General features: G+C 39.0%; 1 protein-coding gene across 4 annotated transcripts in view; it reads left to right on the top strand.

The window, feature by feature from the left end:
• Positions 1 to 21904, top strand: part of OCRL (OCRL inositol polyphosphate-5-phosphatase) — a 68926-nt gene that overhangs the window by 19525 nt on the left and 27497 nt on the right. For all 4 annotated transcript variants that reach the window (XM_028122717.2, XM_028122719.2, XM_028122721.1 and 1 more), the window contains exons 6-18: positions 71 to 160; positions 831 to 951; positions 1041 to 1202; positions 2660 to 2761; positions 3747 to 3861; positions 5175 to 5291; positions 5394 to 5581; positions 7600 to 7711; positions 9046 to 9155; positions 10650 to 10785; positions 15942 to 16052; positions 16695 to 16860; positions 17125 to 17360. In XM_028122717.2, coding sequence (XP_027978518.1) covers positions 71 to 160; positions 831 to 951; positions 1041 to 1202; positions 2660 to 2761; positions 3747 to 3861; positions 5175 to 5291; positions 5394 to 5581; positions 7600 to 7711; positions 9046 to 9155; positions 10650 to 10785; positions 15942 to 16052; positions 16695 to 16860; positions 17125 to 17360 — 1766 coding nt within the window. The remainder of the gene's footprint in view (positions 1 to 70; positions 161 to 830; positions 952 to 1040; positions 1203 to 2659; positions 2762 to 3746; positions 3862 to 5174; positions 5292 to 5393; positions 5582 to 7599; positions 7712 to 9045; positions 9156 to 10649; positions 10786 to 15941; positions 16053 to 16694; positions 16861 to 17124; positions 17361 to 21904) is intronic.

Raw genomic sequence — 21904 nt, 5'->3', positions numbered from 1 at the left:
CTTTTGGTTATGGTAAATCCCACTCAGTGAAGGGCTCCCCTGTTTCTGACCATGACTCTTATCTCTCTAGCTCAGTCACACATTCTTGTTCCAGAGCAAAAGGACTCATCTAGCTGGTATCAGAAATTAGACACTAAGGACAAGCCGCCTGTTTTTCCAGGTACTGAAAAGATTCTCTTTTGCCTGGTTGCTATGATCATTGCAAAGTAAATAGATTTTATCTGGACAGATAAGATAATGTGGATTAATGTCAATCCCAGACACCTTCTGCTATGGAGTGGTTTTACTGAGTCCATGCCCACTGACTAATGTTCATTCCTGATCCTTTCTGTGGCATGTTAGCTCCTCAGGAGCCTGCTTAGCAGTGTGGTAAAAATTGCAGGCTCCAGGGCCAAACTGCTTGGGTTTAAATCCCAGTTCTATGACTTGCTAGTTATGTATGACCTTGGTCAAGTTACTCAACAATGCTGAGCTTCCATTTCTTTTTCTGTAACTTGGAAAGATTTCTAATAGTACTGGCTTCATGAGGTCTTTATGATGATTAAAGGAGATAATGATATAATCCCTTATATCAAATAGGCATTATGCTAAGTTTTTAATAAATGTTAGCTGTTACTATTCAGATTCCAAATTAATGTAACTTGCTATTGTTCTAGTTTGTATGTCAAGTCCTTCAGGGTATCCTTATGGTACCTTTCTGTTTGGTAATGCCATTGAGCATATAGTGATCAAATTAAAACCACTGATCAAATCAAAGCTGTGTCTATCCTGGATAAATTGGATGTTATCTTTATTTTTCCCCCTTTGACTCTGGGTTCTATGTACTTCAGGGCTTCTTGGATTTGAGGATAATTTTTCATCTATGAATTTGGACAAGAAAATTAATTCACAAAATCATCCTACAGGGATTCATCGGGAACCCCCACCCCCACCCCCTTCAGTGAATAGAATGTAAGTCCTGTGTCAAAACATATTTCTCATTTAGGAGACTTTTTTTATTATAGGCAGTTTCACTTTTGAAATTCTCATTGATTTGCTAGGCTTCCACGCGACAAAGAAGCTTCTAACAAGGAACAGCCCAAAGTGACCAACACCATGCGGAAACTCTTTGTACCAAATACCCAGGCTGGGCAGCGGGAGGGTCTCATCAAACATATCCTGGCAAAGCGAGAGAAAGAATATGTCAACATTCAGAATTTCAGGTTAGTCTCTCTTCTACTTACTGAGGTATGGCATACAATGGCTGTTTGTTATTTAAGGTATTGGTTTAATTAGCTTAATTAAGAATCAAAGCATAATAAAAGGAAAGGTCAGCTGGCTCAAGCCCCTGTCTCTGTATCAGTCAATAACGTACATGAACAAAATAACACAAATGCTACAATTTCCCTTGGATTTTCTAACTACTAATGATACTATGTCTGCTAATGGTTCTAACCACTCAGAACCAAATCAAGTTCCCATGTACTAGAGGATTATCCCCTAGCACATTCTGTAAGCAAGTGTGTCTATCTTTCTGGCCTGCTGAATTTTTTCTCACCAATATTTGAAGATTAATGTCTGCCATAAGCTTAACTTACTTACTTTGGTAAGTTAACTACAGAAAATTTCACCCAGTCCTCTTGATTGAGAGGTCTGTCTTGGATTCTTTCCTCTGTATCATATTTTTCATTTCACATTTACTTATTGGTATCTTTTCTGGACCTAGTGTGTGTGATGTGGCATGGCGTATATTCTCGTGTGCAAAGCAGTAACACTTCTCTTTGTTTGTGAACAACACGTACCCTTAATAGTCCAAGATTCTGGTCCCATCTGCTATCCCAGTATGCCTCATTTGTTCTAATTCAATTATAACCACATCCCTATGCTAAAACCTGTAGTTTCTCATATTCCCCATGATGCTTATTTTTGTATGTAAACAGTTAAGACAGTTACGAGTTTTCCCTTCTGCTTTCCCCCTTAATACTGTATCTGCCTCAACAGAATTTCCTACACAGATGTCCTTGTAATCCTTCGGGAAGTGAGTTTTTGGATTCAACTGCAGCTCCTTACAGAACAGTTATCCACATTAGGTGTATTTACAGCATGAAGATACCTTTTTCCCATCTACAAGCTCTCCCTTCAAGTATAAGTTTGGGTGGAGTTTAATTGAAAGGAAATGTGGTAGAGCAATTAACTTTGTATTTTTTAAATAGCGACTTAGTTCCTTTCCTTGGGTTCATCTAATGTAAACTTTAGAGAATTAAGCCCACTGCCTTTGTGTTTTATGTGTGAGAGGTGTTTCTTATGTGTATAGCAAAACATTTTGAGAAATTATGTTGGCTTATTGTGAACATACCCTTGTATGTTCTACGACTTGCTAGTTATGTATGACCTTGGTCAAGTTACTCAACAATGCTGAGCTTCCATTTCTTTTTCTGTAACATGGAAAGATTTCTGTAGTACTGGCTTCATGGGGTCTTTATGATGATTAAAGGAGATAATGATATAATCCCTTATACCAAATAGGCATTATGCTAAGTCTTTAATAAATGTTAGCTGTTACTATTCAGATTCCAAATTAATGTAACTTGCTCTCATCACTTGTATAAAAGTGATGAGAGAACTTCATTGGTTCATACTTGACCTTCATTTTCAAATAATTTTTGGTATTGTGTATTAGATTTTTTGTTGGAACGTGGAACGTGAATGGCCAGTCCCCAGATAGTGAGTTGGAACCTTGGCTGAACTGTGATTCAAATCCTCCTGATATCTACTGCATTGGGTAAAGAACACATCTGGAATTTCCTTTTGGCTATATGTTTGGTATTAGTTTCCATGACATTTTGCCCTCCTTTTTCTTTTTTAACTATTTGGTAAAAATTCACTATAGACTATATGTGAAAATTAACTTGTAGGTCAAATTTATGAGATAAGAAAGGAATGATACCTGAAATGGTGAAAGGAAACATCTAGTCCTTTCAAAATGCAAAGAAAACTGCATTCTTTTTTTTTTAAGATTTTATTTATTTATTCATGAGAGATAGAGCGAGAGAGAGAGGCAGAGGGAGAAGCAGGCTCCCAAGGAGCAGGGAGCCTGATGTGGGACTCGATCCCAGGACCCTGGGATCATGACCTGAGCCGAAGGCAGACGCTTAACCATCTGAGCCACCCAGGCGCCCAAGAAAACTGCATTCTTAATAGAAACAGACTTGAGGTCAATTCCAACAGTGACTATTCCTAGGATATATAAACAGCACTCCACTGTTATCCCTTGTGGAGGTTTCTTTTTTGTTTGTTTTTTGTTTATGTTTTGCATAGTCTGCATATACTTTTTTAAAAAGAGATTTATTATTTGAAAGAGAGCGAGCGAGAGTGCATAAGCAGGGGGAGGGGCAGGGAGAGGAGAAGGGAGAGGGAGAATCTTCGAGCAGGCTCTCCACTGAGCAGGGATCCCAGGACCCTGAGATCATGACCTGAGCTGAAATCAAGAGTCAGCTGCTCAACCGACTGAGCCACCCAGGTGCCTGCCCCCTTTTATAAGATTTATTTTGCATAGCCTCTGCATATACTTATAGAGGGTCTTTTGAAAAAGAAAGCTGCTTGTCCTTATTGATCACCTGGGTCAATAGAGCAGTTCTCAAAAAATTTATCTCTTTCCCCATTCTCTTTTCATCTAATGTCTCAGAAAATGGGAAAGGAGGTAGACAGAGATAATTATGGGATATGTATGGATCTCACGTCTTCTTGTTTGTTTCTTTTTTTTTCAGATTCCAAGAGCTGGACTTGAGCACAGAAGCCTTTTTCTACTTTGAATCTGTGAAAGAACAAGAGTGGTCCATGGCTGTGGAGAGGGGTTTGCATTCTAAAGCCAAGTATAAGAAAGTAAACTGCATTTGATTTTCTTTTTAAATATACAACTAAATAGAACTCCCTATTCTGTTATCTATAACTTGTTCCAAAGGATGGTTTAATTGACTTCTTCCCTGTGTGTAATACTGCAATAGGGCAGACTAATCCTTTACACCTATTTTTCTAGAAAAAAGTTTTCCTAAGCTTTCTGAGCCTATATTTTCATTGCTTAGGTAGCTTTAGGAGAAAAGAAGAATTTTATTCTCAGAATGATAATTAGCTTAAAATAATTACTTATAAGGTAACAGTAAAAGTTTAAGATCAGAATTGTTCACTGACATGATCAGAACTGGATACTTTACAGAAAAGTAGTTTGAAGCATGTGGGTGCATAGGGTATGCTGTGGAATCAGCAAGAAGTGTTATAGAATTTAAATGAGTTCTAAAATTTGTTGTAGGGCGCCTGGGTGGCTCAGTTGGTTAAGCGACTGCCTTCGGCTCAGGTCATGATCCTGGAGTCCCAGGATCGAGTCCCGCATCGGGCTCCCTGCTCAGCAGGGAGTCTGCTTCTCCCTCTGACCCTCTTCCTTCTCGTGCTTTCTATCTCTCATTCTCTCTCTCTCTCAAATAAATAAATAAAATCTTTAAAAAAAAAATAAAATAAAATTTGTTGTAAATCAAAAGTAGAGTTTACTTTAGCAAGGTGGGCCAATTTGTTGTTCTTTAGAAAGCATATAGAAGCTACCAGAAGAGTTATTTTAATTATATGGCTACCATAGTAAGCCCTTTAAAAGCAGTCATCTGAACATTTTTCATTTACTTCTTCTAACAGTTGATAATAGGTAATAAAAATCCTGAGGGTGTTACTCCTGTCATATAGGTCCCTGACTAACACATATTTCAGATGTATTTCTAGCTCTAGTTCTCAGACTTAAAATAATCAAAGTAAAAAAGATTGCTATTTTACAAATTTTAATTTCTTAAGAAATTGGAAATCAGAAACTAGGAAGGAGAAGTGAAAGGAACAAACTGGGATAGGGGTTTTTTATTTGATTTTTTAATACTATCTACTCCTGGTAGGTTTACAAGTGATTAAAATAATGGATCCTAGAGCTGAGTGTACTTGATGTCCCCGAAGACTTTTAACTCCTATTGGTCAGAGTCAGATAAGAGCTTCCCCAGAGAAATTTTGTTTCCTTTGTATGGGGTCCACTGGGAAATTAGAGGATTTGGATTCAGATTTGAGCATCATTAATATCTTCTTGGTCGAAAATTAGTTGTGGGACTAGGTGTATGGCAAAGAGTGGTATTAACATGAACCTTTTTCTAACTCCCTGGAACTCGTAGGTTCAACTAGTCCGCCTTGTTGGGATGATGCTCCTCATATTTGCTAGAAAGGACCAGTGGCGCTATATCCGTGATGTTGCTACAGAAACAGTTGGAACTGGAATCATGGGGAAAATGGTGAGTTACTTTGGAAATGAGCTTGATTATTATTTATGTCCATGTGAAGTTTAACTGCTAGTTGTGTCTTTCTACTAACTGAATAATTACTCTTGCTTATAGGGAAACAAAGGTGGGGTAGCTGTGAGATTTGTATTTCACAACACTACCTTTTGCATTGTCAATTCCCATCTGGCTGCCCACGTGGAGGACTTTGAGAGAAGGAATCAAGATTATAAGGACATCTGTGCACGCATGAGTTTTGTGGTCCCAAATCAGACCCTCCCACAGCTGAACATCATGAAACACGAGTGAGTGGTTAAATCTTTGGCCTTTGAATAGTGGGGCTGAGAAGAGATTAAACGGATAGGAAACTGTGAAGAGTGAAGGATTACCATTTAGGGATTGGGGTCACAAAGAAGAGAGGGTTTTTGAGGAATAGCAGATTCATTGAGGCAGAGAAATCAGATTTGCTATCGAAGGTAGGATTAGTTCTGTTAGTGGCCTTGTAAGAATAATGCTGGAGGTGTCTGTCAGCTGGAGTCAGTTTTTATTGTTTTTTATTATAAAATAGAGATGTTTATTGTAAATGTAATAAAAGATAAAACTAAAAGTAGAAATCACTGTGCTTTCCCCAGCCAGTCTCTCAGAGGAAACTGTTAGTAACATTTCACTGTGTATCCTGGAACTATGCTGTCCATTGTGACAGCCAGTAGCCATAAGTGGCTATTGGACACTTGAAAGTAGCTAGACCAAATTGAGATGTGCTGTAAGCATAAGCTGTACATTGGATTTCAGAGACTTAGTAGGAAAAATGTAAAATATCTCAGTTTTTCAATATTGATTATGTGTTGAAATGATAATCTGGATATATTGAGTTAAATGAAATTTATTGTTATTTTTACTTGTTTCTTATACTTTTTAAATGCAGCTACTAAAAAATTTAAAATTACATCTGTGACATGCATTTTATTTCCTTTGTTCTAGACCTTTCTCTCTATATGTACAAACACATGCACACTTATTATATAGGACTATATTGTCCTATTATTGTGGGTCTCTTTCCAGGCCAGTGTGTATATGTGTGTGTGTGTATTACCTGTATTCATGTATACATTATAATGTATACATTGTATATATTATGTGTATATATAGATTTATATATTAGCTATATGAATATAGATACATATTCTTAGTGACTGAATCATTAAGAATAGGGGCAATGGAGATGTAGACAACAATGGATTGATAGGGTAACATGAGAGAAAGTTTCGTGGAGAATAGGACTTAAGGATACAAGCAGAAATCAGTTGAGGGATGGATTGGGTGGTAGAAAATGATTAATTGTCAAGAAATTAATAATGGTAATTGAAATTCTGAGAGAGTGGTTTGAGATGGGGATTAGTAGGAAAAAAAAGATAATTTGGATATTAGAATCAGTAGAGTAGGGTAATTGAGGAAAGAGTAGGGAAGGGTAGTGATATTGGCCTGTTTCCATATTGTCTCAATTAGGATCATACACAGTTCTGTATCATGGTAGTTAAGTCAAGGCCTTGACATTAATAAAAAGTTGCCCTGAAATTCCTTACATTTATTTCCTCAGAATTCCAGAAATTTCATGTTGCATTTAAGATTGGCAAAGAGACCTATTCAGGACTTGATAGCTCACAAGGAGAATCCCTTTTAGTGTAGTAATTTCAGGGTCTGCCCTATGGGGGCTCTCAGCACATCTAGGGGCCTGTTACCGTGATTGGGAGCCTGAGACTCCTGTGGCAAGCCAGTCTCCTTCCTGCCTGGAACTTGGACTGTGGATCTGGGGCAGGGATAGGCAGATTGGCTATAGTGGAGAGCTGTGGACCTACTTTTGCTAGGATCCTGACTGGGAGAGCTGTCATTCAGACCACACAGACCTTAGTGGAGAGCCTGCAGAATGTCAGGGCTCAGAGAGGCAGAAAATGTTCAGATTCTCTTCCCTTGGAGACCTGGCAGGCAGCCAGACAAAATTTTGGCACTAGTCCAGCAAGTAAACTACATGCTTCTTTTAGGCAGTTAACTCCTTGGCTTCTGAATCGCACACATAACACTGTATTTCCCTATCTTTGTTCTTCGTGTATGGAGTGCCTATCTTCCCACCTATTTGGTAATCCCTGGTCCTTCACAGGTGTTGGGAGTACTTCACTCCAAAGGATAAGTTACAGCTTAAACCCTTTGTCTAAGGTAGTGATAAATGAATCCTTATCAATAATCTACCTAGTTTTCTTTTCTCCATTTTCTCTGACTTCTTGTGCTAATTATTGCTACTCCTGTTCATGTATTTCTTGATCTTCAGTGTTGTCATCTGGTTGGGAGATTTGAACTATAGACTTTGTATGCCTGATGCCAATGAAGTGAAGAGTCTTATTAACAAGAATGACCTTCAGAGACTCTTGAAATTTGACCAGGTGAGTAAATTTTCATGTTACAGGTATATAAGTGGCAGATAAAATTGTTAGGTTTATGAGATACGTGTGTGGCAGGTGTGTCTTACTCTAGGAATAGATGGAAAGGTCTCATTGTCCTGGGGAAACAGTGTGACTAGTGATGCAGCGAATACACACAAGGTTTATAGTGCTTTATTAAGTGCTTGGATAGGAACAGGGGAGAGAAAAAGTAAATATAACATTTGTTCATTGTCTTTATCAAGAAGAGATTTGAGAGATTTATATAAATAAGTTGGAGAATGGGTGGGGTTAACTGGAGAGTACTTCCTGGAGGAAGTGGGCCTACAGCTATGTTGATGTGATTTGGCAGATGGAACAGGGAAAGTTGCTCTCTGATTACTTGGCAGGCTTAGCAGCAGTGTGGAGGTAAAAGAGGGAGGCCCTGTGAGGGGATTGGGAAGAACAGAAGAGAAGTTTGGGATAAATAACACAGACTGTGGTCTAATGGGAACTGATTGAGAAGTTGGGGCTATCTGGCTTATAGATGTTAAAACCTGTGGGAAAAGCATTGATTCAGTAACATTTATATAAAACTTGATATTCAGGAACCTAGTTTTCTGTAAATTTGCCTTGGAACCTGGCACATGACTTGAATTTTTACTTCAGCTTATGGATACTGGTTGCTAAAAGTGAGTGTTTCTTATGGAGGGAAGAAAATGTTTCAACTTAATTTTAATGTCTTTAAATCCTTATGTAAGCCTTTTTGACCTTCAGACATAGTAAAAATTTAGGAGTTTTGCAGTTGAATGGTTTTTTATAGTGAGCCCTATTTGGCTGTATCTTTCTTCATATTGAAGTTGGCTGGTGGATTTCTTTGCATTTCTTCCTGTGTCATGCTTCCAAAGTGGGTACAGTCGGAATAAATTCTAAGTCTTATGTAATTCTGATAAAGTATTTGAGTAAGGATAACTTTCAGAATGATCTGTAACAATTCACTGAATTTGGCTTTTGGAGTTACACATTCAACATTTGTGTGTGGGGTTTTTTTTTTTTAATTAAAATTGTGCTAGATGGTTCCTGTCCAACTTCAGAAAACTTACGATTATTCATATTTCATTTTTCCATTTTCTGATGACTATTAGCAATAAGAAATTAGTGATGTGCTCATAATGAGCGTCCTACCTGTGGATGAGTTTAGATGCTATGGGAATGGCAAGATTTTAATTCACAAGGTACAGAAATTTTATTTATTAGTTGCAAAGGCTGTGGAACTAGATAATTAGAAATGGCTGATCAACCTGATTATCACTTGTTTTAAGATGGTGTTACCTTACTTATGTGATGCTTCTTTCTAGCTAAATATTCAACGCACGCAGAAAAAAGCTTTTGCTGACTTCACCGAAGGTGAAATCAAGTTTATCCCCACGTATAAGTATGACTCTAAAACAGACCGATGGGATTCCAGGTAAAGTAACAGGAACCTCCTCCTGGAGTGGGTTCAGGCCTGGTCTTATTTCTGTCCCTCTGTGTTGGTAAAGGGCTAGGAATTTTTTCAGTCATGCCAGAAGCAGATATAAAAACTTAATGGCTCAGTGCTATTACAGAAGAGTTTTTAATTCATGTGTACTCAAAGGTGAGCTTATCTTAAGAAAGTATTACTTCTGTGTCAGAGCTATTGAAGTTTTATGGGCTGCCTGCAATGCCTTATTTCTGTCATCTAAACAGACTTGCTTAGATTTTAACGTTTCTGATTCCACTGCTATTTCCTTACTGATTGTCCTGTTCTGAATGTTTTTTTCCAAATTGTTTCTCAGCTCCTTAACTCAGAACCCCAGAAAGTGAGCCATGAAAAGTTCTTCCAGCACAGTGGTTCTCAGTCCTGACTACACATTAGAATCTCTTGGGGGACTTTTTAAAATACTGATGCTTGCCTCTGCAACTGCTAGAAAAAGCTAAGAGCTACTGTCTAGTTGGGGGGGGCGCTTTGATTTCCTAATTACCCCCAGTAAAGCACCCCTGTCAGTATGTTCCTGGTAACTATTTGTCTTCTACCTACTGTCTCTTTGTTTCCTATGGTGTCCTAGCTGGCTGAGCCCAGAAGCTTGAAAGAGAAAGAAAATCCCTGGGCATATTCAACTTCTTTAGACTCAGAGCACCAGGGTGGGTTGGAGAGGAGTGTGTATCCCTGTGCCCTGAGGGAGCTGGTCAGCAAGTAAAAAGTGACACTGACAGATCTTGTAACACTTCACCTTGTTTCTCCCACTCACCTGACTTGAGAGTCATTTGAGGAGCTACAGATAAGAACCTATTTGTGTCCCCTTCTGGATTAGGTGTACAAGGTGCTGCTTATTTTAATAGAATGATGAATAAGCTTTTTCCCTAACCTTGGTAATCTATGGGCTGTTATATGTTCAGAATTGCATGCTTAGATGTTAGTTCATCTCTATCTGAAGAAGCTAGACTTGTCATGAAAGTCTAGGTTTAAAGGGGAAATCTCTACTGTTATCTCCAGAAATTAAGCCCCGTCTTGGAACTTAGGATTTAGATTTTTATTAGTTGTCTATCTGTGTAAAATGTCACTGCAGTTCATCGAGCAAAGTGTGCTGAATATAATCCTGACCTTCTGAGGATATTTTAAGAAGGGGCTATTATATTTTCCCCTGGGACAACATTGTTGAAGATGTAATGCTAATTTTGGGAACACGGTTTACTCATTCATTAGATAACTATTCATTGAACACCTACTTTGCACAAGATAATGTGCTAGAGGTTGGGAATTCAGTAGCAAACAAGCAGACACAGACTCTTTACAGAGCTTGACTATAGTAGGGAATATTATAGTTGGGATCATTAGGGAAGGAGAAGCATATAAAAGATGGCCTACCAGGTCTGAACCAGTGTGGTAGGTATTACATTCTTGTGTGGTATGTTCCCTTTATAATTCTTTCTTTATTTGCAGTGGGAAATGTCGGGTTCCAGCCTGGTGTGACCGGATTCTTTGGAGAGGAACAAATGTTAATCAGCTTCATTACCGGAGTCACATGGAACTAAAAACCAGTGACCACAAGCCTGTTAGCGCCCTCTTCCATATTGGGGTAAACACTTGTTGGTTCATTTATTTGTTTCTGTGTTAAAAGTATTCTTAGAACATCATTTAGACTCAAAACAGGTCAGTAGTTTACTGAGCCATAAATGTTACCATAACCAAATAATCATTTGCAACATTGAGAAATTAGTGCCCTCAACCCTCCTAAATGCTGTCCATATGGTTCTTAATGTGCTAGGCCTTTCAGTGACACAGATGTTTCTCATGCTGCATAATGGCTGGGTGGTAACCTTAGCCTCCTAAAGTTGTTATACATAAGGAAGAGTTAGAAGCTAGGTTTTAAAGAATGAGTAGCCTCTCATCAGATAAATAGTAAGGAAGGGAAGCCCTGGGAGAGAGGTTCCAAGTGGAGGGGTGGGGACAGCAGGAGCAAAGGCATAGACTGGTCGGCGTACAACCAAATCTGTATCTTACCTTAAAAGGCGTGTTGTCAGCCATACTATTAGTGAAATTTTCCTGTCCAGGAGCACAAGTTTTAAATGTTTTATAAGATTTATTTATTCATGGGGGCCTGGGTGGCTCAGATGGTTAAGCGTCTGCCTTCGGCTCAGGTCATGATCCCAGGGTCCTGGGATCGAGTCCCACATCAGGCTCCTTGCTCCTTGGGAGCCTGCTTCTCCCTCTGCCTCTCTCTCTCTCTCTCTCTCTCTCTCTCTCTCTCTCTCTCTCTGTCTCTCATGAATAAATAAATAAAAAGTTTAAAAAAAAGATTTATTTATTCATCTTAGAGAAAGAGAGAGCGTGAGCAGGAGGGGCAGAGGGAGAGGGTGAGGGAGAGAATCCCAAGCAGATCCCACGCCGAGTGTGTGGAGCCTGCTACAGGGCTCTATCCCGGGACCCCAAGATCATGACCTGAGCAGAAACCAAGAGTCAGACACTTAACCACTGTGCCACCCAGGTGCCCCCAGGAGCACAAGTTTTAAATTTTTCTTTAACTCTGTTGCATCCTGGCTGGATTGATGGCCAGTTATTTAATTTTTTTGTCTCTGTTGTGAGTAGTTTTTGTTTTCACATTGTATATTTAGCTGCCTGTTAATAGTATGCAGGTTATGTCTTGGGATCTTATTGATTTATTACAGCTAATACATTTAGATTATTTCTTGTAGATTTTCCAGACCTACAGTCATGTAATCTGTCAGAATCTATAAAGTGCTGTGCTTGATAGGGTGGACTTTACAGATAGACTGCTTAGACTTGCATCCCAGTTCAACCACTTTCTAACTGTGTAATCATGGAAAATATCTGTAACAGCCCTGTGCCTCAGTTTCCTCCTCTATAAAATAGGGATAACAACGGTACTACTTATGAGGATTAATGAGGTAAGACATGTGAAGAACATAATAGATGTATATTTGATTCTTTTGGCTTCTCAGATTATCACCAACATGTCTTGTTTTACTCCTGTCTTAAAGGGGAATGACTTTGGGGTATTTCCTTTATTTACAAAATTAAGTCTTGGTCTTAGAATAGAATCTAAATCTAAAGGCAGTTGTGACTTGACTTTTGTCCATTTTGAAATTTTAAAATGATAGTAAATAATAGTGTTTCTCAAATAGTAGCTAATATGTGTTGGGAACTGTAATGGACAATTTACACACATCTCATTTACTCCTCACAACAGTGCTTTGAGTTCAATATTTCTCATTTAACAGATGAGCAAATGGAGAACCGATGAGTTTAAATAACTTTACAAGCATTCAACTAGAAGGAGAGCTAAGATTCAAATCTTGTCTGTTTAACTCCCAAGCCTGTAGATGTTCTTTCCACTAACCCCACAATGCCTCTGTAGTTCCAGAGAACTTATTGACTAGATAAACCTTTAGATACTACTTTTAGCCCACCTAATTTCTTGTTTGTACTTGTGGGCTGCCCTGTTTTCTTCATTTGGATTCTCTTAATCCTTTTTTTTTAAAGATTTTTTTTTTTTAATTTGACAGAGAGAGATAGCAGAGAGCAGGAACACAAGCAGGGGGAGTGGGAGAGGGAGAAGCAGGCTTCCCACCGAGCAGGGAGCCCGATGTGGGGCTCGATCCCAGGACCCTGGGATCACGACCCAAGCCAAAGGCAGATGCCCAACGACTGAGCCACCCAGGTGCCCCTCTCTTAATCCATTTTTAAAAGGATGTCTTTCCCCAGACACTAACCTTTTTGGTTTGATCAGCTGTGCTTGGCTTTTTTGTTTGTATTTCTTTTCAGAACTTAGGAATATTTATAGTATTCCACACATATTAATCCAGAGCTCCCAGCAGGATGTTTAAAATTTTTCCAAGCTTCCTGTGTGTATTTTTGCATATCTTTAATAAAGGTCTACCTTTCTAGTTTTTAATACTACTTAAATTGCACAGGAATTCAAAAGTGTGTTTTCTTTAAAATAAAAAAAAATGTAAGCAAAATTTACAGATAAGGCTGGAGTTCTTCAATCCCTGTTCTATCCTCCACTCCCACCTTTGCCCAAGACCCCCACTTCCCAGCCAGGCCAACTACCATTATGAATTTATCTTTCTAGACCAGCACAGTCCAATAGGTCTTTCTGTGATGGTGGAAATGGATATATATAGATCTATACTGTCCAGTACAATACTACTAACTTCAGGTGGCTCTTGATCACTTGAAGTTTGGCTAGTGTGACCGAGAGAGCTGAATTTTCTATTTTATTTAATTTGAAGTAATGTATATTTAAATGTCCAGATGTGGCTTTTGGCTGTTATCTTGAACAGCACAGTTCTAGACTTTTGCCTATGTTTTTCTGTTGGCCCATACACAATAGAGTATTGTTTTGTGTGTGGGTACAAATATTATAAATGGTCTCATTTATAATACGTGTTGGTCTGCAGCTCACTTTTAAAAAAAATCAGTAGTGTGTCTTGGAGAGCTACCCATGTTATTACCTAAATATCTAGCTCATTGATCATCTAGCTCATTCTTAATTCCTAATTTTGTTGGTAATTTCCTTTTCTAAAGTGGGTGTATCAGGTGGTGACATTCTGTGGTGTTTTCCCCTTCATTATCCTTGATGTGCCATTAGGGGGTATGATCATGATAACCCACTGAGGAAAGGCTTTGAGTTTATTGAGTAACCACCCCATATTTTGGTCTCTTGGGCATGCTATGATTAGAGGCTTTAAAAAACACGTTAGAGACGATGGACTCTGAAAAACAAACTGAGGGTTCTAGAGGGGAGGGGGGTGGGGGGATGGGTTAGCCTGGTGATGGGTATTAAAGAGGACACATTCTGCGTGGAGCACTGGGTGTTATGCACAAACAATGAATCATGGAACACTACATCAAAAACTAATGATGTAATATGTATGGTGATTAACATAACAATAAAAATTATTTTAAAAAACACACATTATATTTTTACCACTATTGTTATCAGTGACTGTTAACAAAGGGACCAAGTGTTCAATGGCCAATTAACTTTAGAAGACGTGCTATGGGCTGGCTGAGATTAAGCTGAGATAGGGTTTCCACCCCGGTACTTGGTAATGAGATCTGTTGCATTGGTTCTCAGACTTTGGTGGACATAGAAATTGCCTAGGGAGCTTTTAAAAACTGCAGTAGGCCAATGCATCTGTATTTTTTTTGTATTTTTTTAAAGATTTTATTTATTTATTTGACAGAGACAGACACAGCGAGAGAGGGAACACAAGCAGGGGGAGTGGGAGAGGGAGAAGCAGGCTTCCCGCTGAGCAGGGAGCCCAATGTGGGGCTTGATCCCAGGACCCTGGGATCATGACCTGAGCCAAAGGCAGACACTTAATGACTGAGCCACCCAGGCGCCCCAAGGCATCTGTATCTTTAAGACCTACCTGAATTAATCCTGTTGTATACCTGGTATTTTGGGAATGGTCTTGCACTAGAGGTCCAGATACATCTTCTGGTATTAACTGTGGCAGGGAGAAACTTAGTTGATCTTTTTATATCTCGATATTCTCAACGATCAGAAGAATCATCCTTGCTTTGGTAGCTTTGCAGGTTGTTGTGAAAAGATGACACATGTAAAATACTTTATGAAAAAGCAGTTGCAAAATTTTATAAAAATATTTTAAAAGTATAAAATTCCTCTTAACCTAACACTATAGTGTGGACTCTAGTGATTGCTTGCTCCTCATTTCTCTAAGCGTTATGGTTTAGATTTGTAAAAACCTTCCCAGTCTTTGAGATATTTGGCTCAGCTTTGATGCTCTTATTTTCCACATTTGATTTACAACCTCTTCTACATGCACCGGTCCTTTTTTTTTGATACTGAATTTGTAAATTTTCCTATTCTAAAAAGAAACCAAGACCTCAATAAGTTAAAATGCTATGTTAATTGTGTTCATTTTTGGCATTGATTTGTATGAAGTTTTAATAGTGAAAAAAAAAAACCACACAGCTATATCAGGAAGCCAAATGTGCTGTGTCAGATGGGAAATGTTTTTGATCTATTAGTTGAAATGATTTGTCCGTTGGCATGCTTTTACTCTAATCTAGGGCATTTTGTATTGGCCATTTTCTAAAATGGCCATAAGATCTATTTACTAACATACCTTTAGCATTATATAATCTGTGCATTGACATTATGATTCTTGGCATTGTGCATAGCAGCTAATAGAATTAAATGCTTCAGTCATTTTTTCTGCTGTTTCAATGCTTTGTGATCATTGTTAGAAACAGTAGTAGGTATGTCTCGACACTTATTTTATGCAACGCAGGAAATAATTTCTGCCACAATTGTCACATTTCCCCCACCACCAAATAACAATGGAGCAAGAAAATAATTTTCCCATATACTACTGCCAAGCTTCTTAGCACCGAGGTTTGACTTTTCCAGCAAGTTAACTAATTAACCTTATCTTTACCATAAAGTGGGTAATGCTGTAATGCTTACTTTAATTTATATTTGTTTTAGTGACATTTAAAAAAATTGTTAGACTCTTAGAGATTCAAGCTGAGCACACACAAGACTAAAATAAGGATCTGTTTTCTTTGAGGTAAAAGTTGTGGATGGAGTGATATTTCAGAAAGTGTTTGAGGATGTTGTTTGCACCATGGTTTATTTTAAACGATTGCTGTAACAACCCATTTTAAATTGTTAGGTAGTCTCAAGGGAAGATGAGCTAGGAGCATGTAAGACTGAGAAGAGGGTTTGTTTTCTTTCAGGTAAAGGTTGTGGATGAACGGAGGTATCGGAAAGTGTTTGAAGATATTGTACGCATTATGGACAGGATGGAAAATGACTTCCTTCCTTCCTTAGAACTCAGCAGGAGGGAGGTGAGCAAAAATACATGGCTTCCCCATCTACTGCCCATCACGGTTAGTACAGTGGAAACCATGTTTGGTGGAGGAGGCAGTACAGCGAAGTGGTGAAAACCATGTGTGCTGGAGTCAGACTGCCGCCATTTGCATTCCAGCACTGTCATTTAGAGGCGCATGTCTAACTCTCTCAGAGCCACAGTTTCCTTTTCTGGTTAAAGGGGTGGTTGTGCAGACTACATGAGTTAATACATGTGAAGCTCTTAAAATAGCTCCTGGCGCGAAGTAAGCCCTCAGATGTTACCCGCTCTTATTTAATATTTCAGAGTTGCTGGTTAGTTCATACCTCAGGAACCAGGACTGACTTGGTCACGGGATGAATGTCCTGACCCAAGGTTGGGTTACCCTCTTAGGATCTCAGGAACAATCAGAGTAGCCTAGAGAAGTAGCAAGAGCTGCCTAATTCCTCCTCTCCTGGTGTGAATACAGTAGGAAATGAGAGGGCATGGTGTACAGCTGGCTCAGTTGGTGAATGCATACAGCAGTTGCACACCTGGTTAATAATTACTTTATTCTTTATTCATATTCTCTATGGAATAATCCAACTGACATACTCCCCCTACTAGTGATGCATGTTTGTGTCTGTCTGTTATTCCCCAGTTTGTGTTTGAGAATGTGAAGTTTCGGCAACTACAAAAGGAGAAGTTCCAGATCAGCAACAATGGACAGGTTCCCTGCCATTTTTCTTTCATCCCTAAACTTAATGACAGCCAGTACTGCAAGCCATGGCTTCGGGCTGAACCTTTTGAGGGCTACTTGGAGCCAAGTGAGTTGTCCCTTTACCATTGTCTCTGCTTGCAATGTACCATCTCCCCATGACTCCCATGCCTCCCTTTGTTTAACTTCTTGTTTTCTAACCACATGTCTCTTACCTTCACTGTCATTATATTGGGGAGACCTCTTCTGTGTGTCCAGTGTCTCTTCCATCATTTGGTGATTTTTTAGAGGGCACGACTTCTGTTGGTTCTCATCTCCCTTTTGCTCTTCCACCAGAAGTTTCTGTTACCATGTGTTATTTCTTACATTTCAGATGAGACAGTGGACATTTCCCTTGATGTGTATGTCAGCAAAGACTCTGTGACCATCCTGAATTCAGGGGAAGATAAGATTGAAGATATTCTAGTCCTTCACCTGGATCGAGGCAAAGATTACTTCTTGACCATTAGTGGAAATTACCTCCCAAGTTGTTTTGGTACATCCTTAGAGGCTTTGTGCCGAATGAAAAGGCCAATCCGGGAAGTTCCTGTCACCAAACTCATAGACTTGGTAAGAAACATTCTAAGACATGGAACCTCCTCTAGATGTAATTTTCGTAATACTTAAGGGATGTCCTCATTGTCTCTGTGCTTTCTCTTTTGTTGGGGTTGGAATTGGCAGGTGATAAATAAGAACAAGAATGTCACTTTACTCTAGCACTACTTTCATTAGGTAAGCCTAAAAGGAAAGAGAAAAGAGCAATCCGTAATTGGCTCTTGTCAGGAATATAACATGTAATACTAAGTTCACTGAATTAGATTAAAGGCTCCCTTCTCAAAGGTCTGATGCTTATTTGTTATGCTCTTCATGCTTTAAGTCACCCTTGTATAAATTAGCATGTATGCAAGGTACAGTAATTGGGGGGGGGCAGTATTATCCTCATTAAACACATGAGAAAGCTGAGGCATGGAGACAAGAACTTGCCCAAAGTGGAATAAATTAGTGACAAGTCTGTCCCCCAGACTTTCTCATTCCCAGTTCAGTAACTCCTCACTGTATCATCATATCTAATCCCAAACTTGGCTGCATGTTGCAGCCCAGACCTGTAAATGAACCTCAGAGTACCTGCCTCAGAATCCCCCAGGGATCCTTGAACAAGTACACATTCTCCACCACTACCCCCACTCACCTTTGGCAATGGAATCACAGCCACGGGGCGCAGGGCTTAGGAACCTGCATTTTATCAGCATCCCGGATGATTATATTGTGCCCTGAAGTTTGCTCCATGTTTAATGGAACACACTTAACAAAAGGAAGGAGTAGGATTTCCCCTCCCTGACATCAAGCTCTAATATCAGTGTCCTTATGGAAGAAATGCTTATTATCTTCAGTAACAAACTGATTTAATAACAAGTTCATCCTATTAACTTTTCTTCTAGATGAAAATATTGCTGCACCCAAAGCGTGCAGACATCTTTGGGCTATAAAAGCATACTCTTGGTCTTTTACCAAAGAAAATGAGGCAATGTGACAGCCATACTTTATCATTTCTATTAGTATTCATGTTGATCTTTCCAGCCTCGCCAGAGCAGTGATTTTATCATCTAGTGAGGAGGGCTAGACCAGCGCGCAGGCTGCTGGCTTGTCTGAATGTGATCTGTTCTGTTGCCATGGAATTGTTTTAGCTATGACTCAGATGGCAGATTAAAACATTTGAGTCCAGTCCCAGCATTCTTTCTTGGAATTATACTTGTTTCCCTAGAGCTCTCATGACTGTGTGTATTACCTCTGTTTGAGAGAGAACCATTTTCTTCAGAAATTCACATCCTTACATTCTGGTATTTCTTATGATACTTGTTTTCTCTTTTACTACTATATTCTGTTTTTCAAATTTAATATTTCACCATTTAGGATATATTCCAAATGAAGTTTCCCCTTTTTTTCCCTGCCCCCTTACCTCCATCCTAAACACCATTTCCCAGCTTTCTTTTTTCCACCTTTTAATTATGAAAGTGGCAAACGTGCAGAAGAATGGAAAGAACAATACAGTGAATCCCCATGTGCCTTGCAGATATAGATGTTTTTCTTTTTTGCTGTACCATTTGAAATGAAGTAGTGATGTGTGACTTCACTGGTGAACACATTAGCCTGCCTCTCTTAAGAAAAAAGACAATTTCTTTATAAGCACAATACCATTATTATGCCTAAGAAAACTAGCCCACTCCATATTTCCATTTCTCCAGTTATCCCAAGAATTTTTTGGTAGCTTTTTGAAGCCAAAATCTCATCTGGATTCATGTAATGAATCACCTTTGGTGAGGTCTCTGCGTCTCTTTTATTTATTTATTTTTTAAGATTTAATTTATTTGAGGGGCGGCTGGGTGGCTCAGTCGTTAGGCGTCTGCCTTCGACTCGGGTCATGATCCTGGGGTCCTGGGATCGAGCCCCGTGTTGGGCTCCCTGCTTGGCGGGAAGCCTCCTTCTCCCTCTCCCACTCCCCCTGCTTGTGTTCCCTCTCTTGCTGTGTGTCTTTCTGTCAAATAAATATTAAAGATTTTATTTATTTGACAGAGAGAGAGACCAAGCACGAGTCAGGGGGGGCAGAGGGAGAAGCAGACTCCCCACTGGGCAGGGAACCCAACTCAGGGTTCCATCCCAGGACCCCCAGGTCATGACCTGAGCTGAAGGCGGATGTTTAACTGATTGGGCCACCCAGGTGCCCCTCTACAGTCTCTTTTAGAGTAGAACAGTTCTCCCCTTTTATTTCTTTAATGACATTGACTTTTTAAAAGTCCAGGACAGTTGCCCAATCAAGGATCCACCATTTCCTAAATTTGTCTGTTTCCTCTTGGTAACTGTTTAAGTTTAATCCTTTCATACTCCTTCCTTTCACTTTATTTCCTATAAACTGGAAACTAGTTTTATTTTTGGTCAGAGTTGGCAGAGGCATTATGATACCTTTTATTGTAATTGTCCTGTATTAATTAGAGTGACTGGAAGGAGGCTTAACCAGTGTGAAAATGTTTTATTTTGTTTAAAATATTATCAGGTAATTCATTGTTTGACCATGAATAGGAAGTAGCCAAAATCTTTAATAGAGTTAATCGGTCTGTAGGAAGCCCTTTTCCTTCTTTTTTGTGCACAAGTGATTAGAGGTTTAAAAAAATAGAACCCTGATAATTTTTTCATTATGAAATTCTGAGTTCTTACTAAATTGTGTATGTGTGGTCATCATTTATTCTTTTAAAGCTTTTATTTTGTAGAATATAGGGTTCCTTTTTTAAGTTTTTATTTATTTATTTGAGAGAGAGGGAGGGAGAACACAAAGGGAGAGTGAGAGAGAGAAGCAGACTCCCCGCTGAGCAGAGAGCCCAATGTGGGACTCCATCCCAGGACCCTGGGATCATGACCTGAGCTGAAGGCAAAATATAGGGTTCTGATTCTTTCCACAGCCTGTCACATTTTATTAAATTCCTGTATCTCATTGATGGTGAAGTTATCCATATTAGTGTGGGGCAATAAATAAGAAATCTATAACCCCATTTGTAATATCTTCCCACTCTGTTTTGACTTGATTTTGACCTATAGTGCTTTCTTATAATTGTTCCTATTTGTTCCAAGACCCAAAATGATATTTCAGATCCCGTGAGATGATGCTATTAATAATGATACCTATTATCCACTATTATATTATTTACAGTAAAATTTTGGTGAAAACAGAAATGAGTTCAGTGCCTACGTTGACTTTCCATGTACTGTTTTCAGAAAGATTCTTGTGCCGCACCCTCTTCCCACCAAATGTGGAATGAAATAACTGGCATAAGTCCTTTTCATTCTTCTTGCCCTTCTCAATGACAGTGACTTTGCCACTACTAGCATAGTTGGAATTAGCACAAATGGCAAACAGAGGAGAATTTGTTTGTAATTTTCTTTATTCTTTTCTAGTTTTTTAACTAGCATATTAACTAGCACATAATCATCAATATTCATTACACTCTGAATACGAAGTATTACAGGGTTTATGTGGGTTCTGTAATTTAGTGGTGATGAAAGTTTACTTATGTGTACAATATGGCTAAATTCTAAATCAAGGTTAATAGGCAGTTTGGTTAAAAGTAATCTAAACATTAACTACTTCTACTAGCTGATATCCAGTGTGTTTGGTAAATCAATATTTTGGAAAGACATTTAGAATGAGAGTTGTGGAACTTGTAATTTGTATTAACAATGGATTTCTGTGCCGTTTACTCAAGCCTTATATGCTGTAAAAGCTTATTGATCGACCAGCTAATTTCTATAAAAATCAGTCTCAGAACCAGCCTATTTTGGCTTTTTGAATATTTGATTTATGTAATATTAACATAACTAGAAACAAATTCAGCACATAAGAATAAAGTGGACTAGAAAAGTGATTTGGGGTTCATCATAGAAGTATTTTGAGTCAAGTCCAAGTACTGAAGAACTATGTATTAACATATTGGCTGAGCAGGTTCTTCCAGGTGTAAGGGACATCATGAATAAATGTTAGAAGGTGGGGCGCCTGGGTGGCTCGGTTGGGCGACTGCCTTCGGCTCGGGTCATGATCCTGGAGTCCTGGGATCGAGTCCCGCATCGGGCTCCCTGCTCAGCGGGGAGTCTGCTTCTCCCTCTGACCCTCCCCCCTCTCATGTGCTCTCTCTCTCATTCTCTCTCTTTCAAATGAATAAATAAATAAATCTTTAAAAAAAATAAATGTTAGAAGGTGAAAGCAAAAAGACCATATATGAAAAATTATAAGATTTTCCTGGGAAGAATGAAGATTTAAAAAAAAGAGTATGTGAGGCTAGTTGGGTGGGTTGGGAGCAGGGGATAGAGCGTCTTGAAGTGAACAGATGAGTGTGCTGGAGCCACAGAGCATCTACAACTATCAGAAGGCTTTTATGAGTAGTATGAGGTTGGAAATTGACATATCTGGAGGAAGAGTCTGGTGTTGCTTATAGATTGGACTAATGGAGAGACCAGGTTTGAACTTAACCAGATCTGGTTAAAGGTGTTGCTGGTAGATACAGAGACAAAAAAGGTTGAGGGATGGGTGGACAGACTATACTTGCTTGGGGACATGTTTTTTTAGAGAA

The sequence above is a fragment of the Eumetopias jubatus genome, unplaced genomic scaffold, assembly GCF_037043125.1.
Source record: "Eumetopias jubatus isolate StellerSeaLion01/CBP00866 unplaced genomic scaffold, mEumJub1_p1.0 scaffold_11, whole genome shotgun sequence".
Lineage (NCBI taxonomy): Eukaryota > Metazoa > Chordata > Mammalia > Carnivora > Otariidae > Eumetopias > Eumetopias jubatus.
The sequence above is the reverse complement of the archived record's forward strand: the minus strand, read 5'-3'. Positions and strand labels throughout refer to the sequence as shown.